This window comes from Aplysia californica, unplaced genomic scaffold (genome assembly GCF_000002075.1).
Source record: "Aplysia californica isolate F4 #8 unplaced genomic scaffold, AplCal3.0 scaffold00470, whole genome shotgun sequence".
NCBI lineage: Eukaryota > Metazoa > Mollusca > Gastropoda > Aplysiida > Aplysiidae > Aplysia > Aplysia californica.
The window spans coordinates 526,421-533,407 of NW_004797740.1; the positions used below are offsets into that span (position 1 = coordinate 526,421).

The following is a 6,987-nucleotide window of genomic DNA, read 5'->3' on the forward strand; positions in this document are numbered from 1 at the left end:
CAGTGGCACCGCCCCGGGGAGGTCCAGCTTACATTACATGTTCAGCACCAGCTGAACTATACGTAAACTCAAATTGAATATATATCTGCCGGATTAGAATGTCAATATTTCTTCTTTGTGTTTCCCTGCTAGATCTTGGAGGTAGTTGACTGCTGGTTCTTCAACCTGCAGTGCAACTGATTTTTATCATGTAGAGGTCCATTTTTTTGGACTTCATAGGGCCCCTTGCCTTCAGGCTCCCAAATTCCTGATTTTAAAGGAATCCTTTGTTTTTAAACTGACGAAAAGGTGTCAATGAGTCAATGACCCTGTAGATGAACAGTTTTCAAACACTATGGCAATAATCAATAAGTCCTCACATCGCCTCACACCTGCCATGAAGACTTGTATGTGAATTCTCTCAATAGAAAAGTCTTATGGGTTACAACCAGCCTTTAGGTCAATAGGCTGATATCTGATAGCCAGATATTTTGCCAGCAGGCCAAGCTGTTTCTTTGAAACATCTCCAGGTGACCTTAAAATTTAATTCCTAAAATTTGAAATATCAGACAAAACCTTAAAATAATAGCATTTGATTTTCATAACCCGTGCAACAAAATTAATCGCATGAGAAGCATTTGCTGCCGAATTATGAAGATGTTTATTATTTTAATTGTACAATCTTCTCCATCCCTCAATGCTTTGTACGTCATCCTTTTGTGTTCGCTTGCACTTGCACAACACCACTCCACTGTAGATCCATTCGTATTCTTTGTTTTTATCTGAAGATCTGTATTTTTGTGTTTGCTCCTTTATATTACTGGATGTACCCCTTCTTTCCAAGTTCAGCCTTTTTTATTGGGTTCTATTAAACTGTGTTTTATTGGGCAAGTGTTTTATGGCGCCTGCAACTGTATATGATCATATGAGCGCGCAGGTCACATTAAACATTTATTCAGTAAGTAGGAAATTTTGAATTTTGCCCGGATGGTGGCTGAAGCCTACTCTTATCGATTTTGGACCCCCAAGGAGTCTTTAACGTGCACAGTTTGCTCACGGGACCTCCGAGATTTTTCACCTTTGTCTGAGAAGGCCATGTTTAGATCTTTCCTACCATAAGATCAGGGGTGTGGCTGAAAGACAGCAGTAAGAAGGAGCCAAGGAGTAACAGTAGAAAAGCTGCAGAAAGAGTCAGGAGCCCAGAGGAGGGGGCAAAGGAGAGGAGGGGGTGAGGGCAGAAAGTGGAGACGAAAGCAGACGACAGGACATTGCTAGAGAGCAGGAAAGCAGGTGAAAAGAGATAATTTTTTTAGAGAAGAAAAATTTCTCTCGCTATCCGGATTCAAACCCAGGAACAATTGAATGAGAGGTCAACACCTTAACCTCGAGGCCATGGGAGCCCTCTTAAATTGTGTGCTTACTGTCTACTATTGAAATGGTCCTGAGGACTCACTGAGTGGTAGGGTAAAAAAAAACCCAACTGAATGTCTACACATGATGCAACCTGAAATCTAACAGCAAGACAATGGTGGGGAAGTGGGACGGAAAGGGGGGTGGGGGTGGGGCAACTTGGAAACAAATGCTAAATACAGTATATAGAATCTAGGCCTAACTCGCAAAGACATCTGTGTAGGAGGGAGATCATCAAGCAGCCATGATTGGATGGTGTGTGTTTGTACGTACATCTGGCAGCCAGATTGCCGGTGGTATAGTGAACAAATTTATGTAAGTTTAATGAGGCCTGTACAACTCAGACTGTTGGATGGCAGTATAAAGACGCAAATACTACGTTTATATTAGGCGTTCATTTGTGTACATATGTGACAAATGGCTGACAAAACCTGGCAGTAAGTAGCGGAGCTGGTGGCACTACGCACAGGGTTTGACTGTACTTTTAACTTTCTTTAGAAAGTTATTATAAATCTTTTTTGTCCACGAATTTTTTAAATCTCTATTTTCAGTTTTGGAAAACATTTCTAAATGTGACAGAAAATAACACAAAAAATCAATTATTGTGACACAAAATATGAAGATCTAGATCTAAAAATATATTTTACTTGTTTGTTATGATACAGTCTCGCATAGTTCTCAGACATCCTAAGATCTAGAAATTTCAAAATCTAGTAGTTATACAATATAGTAGGTTACAGTGGAACTCGTATTAACGAACTTGGAGTCAACGAAAGAAGTTGTATTCCCCCTTTTTTCTAATTCATAAAAATCACTAAAATAATTCGGATTCAACGAACACACAAATGGGCAAGCTCAGATTCAACGAAGTTACTTGCAGGGTGAACAGCCCCCCGCAGACGTGGTTTTGTTAATTTTTCTCCCACAATGAACCTTTTTTATTCCTGGAAACCATCCATGGCACCTGCATCGTGAACCATAATTGGCCCAGCCTATTATGCGACCAATCAGTGGCCTTCTTTCACACCAACACACGCGTTGTTAGTTCGCACACTTGTCTTATTAGCACGCATCGGGGTTGGATGGGTGGCCAGCATATATGTGACGTGTGACAGTGTATGCGTGAGCGGTCTGGGCATGGAACGTCAGTAGTAGAAGTACAAATGCATCGGTTATTTTTTTTCCCTTGCTACTGATCAATATTACATACAATGATAAGCTAGTCTTGACATAGATCTATCTTAATTTGCGTGCTGGACTGTGGAACCAAACGTTATCGTATGCTAGGCTGTGCAGTACACAGCAACCTAACTTGTTCTGCAAACAGCAAATTATAGGCCTAGGTGATAGAAGACCCAGGCATGCACTTGAACAAGTCGACCCTTTTGTACAGTGTGTGCTTGGTAGGAGTTAGTCAATTCTCTTGCATTTTTTTAATATGGCATCAAGGAAATGAACAGGCCTCTCATTTGAAACCATTTTGCACAGTGTGTGCTTGGTAGAGTTCTGTCAATTTTCCAGCATTTCTTCGATATGGCATCAAGGAAATGAAAATGCCTCTCATTTGAAGCCAAACTGCTTTTGATTGAGAAAGTTGAATGCATTATACATTACTTACTCAGTGTCTGTATCTACACAAAAACTTAATGTTTGCTATATTGAACGAAATGGAACGTCAGGCCCGACAGCTTCATTGAATCAGAGTTCCACTGTACAAAAGCAAAAGTAGTTTTATATTAAACTTTTGTATTTCAGAAATCTTTAATTTCTGGTCAGGAAAATGATTCAGCTTAAGTTTTGAACAAAATCATAATATTATATTTAGATCATTGTCTTGAAAAAAAAAAGAAGCAAAACCCCTATCCTATCTTTGGAATCGGGGACAAGCCGATACCCTGTTTAGGTTTGGGACCAGGTCTTTTTGTTTGTAAGTGTTTTACGGTGCTCGCAACTGCATAAGGTCATATGAGCGCGCGGGACACACCTAATACTTTTAGTTGGTAGGAAATTTTGAATTTTGCCTGGGTGGCGGCCGAAGCCTACTCTTATCGATTTTAGACCACCAAGGGATCTTTAACATGCGCAACTTGCACATGGGCCCTCCGAGATTTTTCGCCCTTGTCCGAGAAGGCTAGGTGTAGATCTTTCCTACCAGAAGATCAGGGGTGTGGCAGTAAGACAGCTGTAAGAAGGAGTCAGGGAGTAGCAGTAGAAAGGCTGCAGAAAGAGTCAGGAGCCCAGAGGAGGGGGCAAAGGAGGTGAGGGGGTGGGGGCAGAAAGAGGAGACGAAAGCAGACGAAAGAATATTGCTAGAGAGCAGGAAGGGAGGTGAAAGGAGACAATTTTAGAGATGAAAATTTTTCGGTCGCTACCCGGATTCCAACGCGGGACCTTTGAATGGGACCAGGTCTCTCCAATTCTTCCTCTGGTCAAACAAATCTAAAGCTGCTGTATTTCTTTTTATTTACTTGAGACTATCACAGTCCACTAACCACTGGAATTATGTTCACAAAAGGAAAGCCATTACACAGTATATTTTCAATTCGAAATACAATTTATTGTTGTATCAGAAAAACCACAACACAACCAACTATCCAGATGATAGAAGCTCACAGTCAGGTGAACGAACATTACAGAACTGAAAATAATAAATGGAGCTACTTGCAGTGAAACAGAAGGCAGCTATATATATATATCCCAAAACATTCATCTCTACCCAGACTCATATTTTTGCGTGTGGCCCTATATATTATTATATAGGTCCTAATTAAAGTACAAACAGGAACCCGCAGCAACAAAACTAGCATATTGTACAAAATATAAAACCTACGCATATATATATTATATATATATATATATATATATATATATATATATATATATATATATATATATATATATATGGTCATTCATTCACCACAGATAGTTTTACGGCACTTGAAACACAATTAGGCCATATAAGTGTCGAAGATTAGAGGTGAAGTGAGAGAGTAACATACACAAAAAAGGAGGAAAGATAAGGACGATTGATGATTCATAGGAAAGAAGGAGCAAAACACACCAAATCATCTGCCAACCACCCGCAAAGGGTTGTCATAACAATAGATCAAAGTGTTAAAATGAAAGCAGATTATGAGAAAAGAAACACCTATTAAACAGTAATTAAAAAATCTGAAGGCAACAATATTACCATGCTTTAAAAGAGACCAGAGTCTGATTATAGTTATCATGAATCCAAGAACAAACTAAACAGTAACATCAGCTACCTGGATTTCAATTTTACAAGTGCATTCACTGTCCGTCTTACAAGAGTGAATGATTGGTGGTTTTATTAATCCCACAACATACAACGCTGACATTGCTTTATTAATTTAAATTCTAAAAAGAAACATTTCCACTGAACCCCTGAAAAACAACGAATGATTAAAAGTATTATATGAAAATCCCAGGATGTAAAAGACAGAAGAAAACAGACATTTTATCAAACGAAAACTTACAGTACAAATAAAGACAAAGCATTTGTTCAAACACTTAATTAAAAAGCTCTTAACAGGACTTACCACAGAGTGAAGAATTGTGCAATAACGTTGTATAAATCAAAACATGATTCCTAGGGAAGCAGATTTCCACATGTCATGAAGTTACTTGACTACAAACATACACACCACTGTCTATTGGTCCGCAAATACAAAGGTACGTTATCAACAAGTGCTTCAAACTGTGCAACCTAGGAGCTAAAAAATTCTACAAGCACAACTGCACGGATTAACAGTGATGTGTTGTATAAAGGTTTTGTAATGTAAAACTAAAGACATTTTTCTTGTTGAGAGAAAAACACTATGGGATCAATATCACAAAATAATATGCATGAAAGTTTCTTTTAGATAAGAACAAGTTTTAAAAAGAAACATATTGTCAGCAGGCATAAAAATATGGATTCAACAGCCAGTCCGAAAGTTATGACCATGCGGAATGATGTGCTTGCAATGGATGGATATATTGAAACAATGTGAAAAATTAGGACTCGACGTGAAAAATCAGCAAATCCAGTCACACAGAGCAGACAGGCAAACCCACTGTCATATACGGAGTTTAAACAGCAAAATGAGGAGCAGAATTGATTTTTTTCCTCCCATTTGGAAAGGCAATATTTTCTTCAAAATATTCAGCTAGGACATAGGCTACTTGTAGATATTCACACTTATCTATTGCAATCAACAGAAAAAAAAGTACCATACACCTTGTATGTAACAAAACATTTAAGCTCCTCCTATAACCTACCTAGTCTGTAGATTCTTAGGACTTCTGAGGAACAGACTTGTCCTCTTAACTCATTATCTCCGGCAAGCCACTTTCAACGGCTTGCGGTTGGAACCACTGTGCCAGTGAGCCGCTGGGCTCGGGCACATTCCATTATAACAGTTTCCACGTCCAATTGCTTTTCGGCAACAGCTGAAAACAGGTCTCTCTTACTGGGAGTTCATTCATTAGATGAAGAACTATCAAGATAGATTCACTTGATTTGAATTAATGACCAATTTAGAGATGCATATGTCACTTTTAGATTTCGTACCAGAAGATGAGCCCGGCATAGTGGGTTTACCCCCCTCGGAGATAAAGAGTTAAAACAAAACGCATTTACCGAACTTCTGACAAACGAATATTGAAAACAAAACAAAGAAAACGCGGATGTATTAGAATGATCCACCAGTTTTCAGCATGGTTTTCTGCATGGTTCCATACAGAGTTCAGTCTGTGTCGGACGAAATATGGTCTCATGCCATGCCCGCTCCGGGAAATCCCCTGGAGAAATCCCCAGCCTCCGGGCCGTCTTCCCCTGAACCAAACTTGGTGGCCATCTTGTTGATGACGGCCTGTACCTTGGGGTTGTTCTGGTACTTGGAGATGTTGGCTGGGTTCATGGCTACATCCTGGAATGCCTGGGACACCTCAGGGTCCTGAGGAAGGGGTGGGAGGGGGACGCCAAGGAACACTCAGATATATTACTTTTCTTTTCTTTCCGGAAACATTTTGCCCACTTGATCATTTGATATCATCAAAAGGATTGAGAACAAACAGGTACAGTGGTCTCGCAGTGCTCAGGAGGGTTCCTTAGTGTGTTTACACAAAGCGTCCGTCTACTTCAACCCGTGCAAAGGGGGAGAGAAATGCAATCATCTCATTTCCATTATATTTTAGTGATTACTGTTACCTCCCTGTGTGTGTGTGTGTGTGTGTGTGTGTGTGTGTGTGCGTGCGTGTGCGTGAGTGAGTGAGCGCAGGTGTGTAATTCTCATCAATAAAGAGACGAAACACAACTGTTTATTATATTAATTTATAAAGGATTCCCCTATTGTTGCACGTCTACAAAGACATTGAATGAGTGGTGAAAAAAAAAATCAGAAACACCCACTTGGTGAACAGATATATATGCACCAATATGTTGGGAACAGATAAGAGGAAACTGTTGGTGACAGTCACAGGGAAAAGCAGTCGACCACACAGCTTTGCAAGTAGGTACCGCAGGCGAGCTGTTTTCAAGGCAGACAGCTACGGCTGGAGCCAGATTTGGACAACTTCATCCAACTATTAGCTGGT

At 39.8% G+C, this 6,987-nt stretch overlaps 1 protein-coding gene across 2 annotated transcripts in view; it reads right to left on the reverse strand.

Annotated features, from left to right (window-relative positions):
- Positions 1-4,666: 4,666 nt before the first annotated feature.
- The window catches only part of LOC101852869 (hsc70-interacting protein), a 29,321-nt gene continuing 27,000 nt past the window's right edge, over positions 4,667-6,987 (reverse strand). For both annotated transcript variants that reach the window (XM_005105427.3, XM_005105428.3), the window contains exon 10: positions 4,667-6,347. In XM_005105427.3, the coding sequence (XP_005105484.1) occupies positions 6,165-6,347 (183 nt within the window). In that variant the 3' untranslated portion in view covers positions 4,667-6,164. The remainder of the gene's footprint in view (positions 6,348-6,987) is intronic.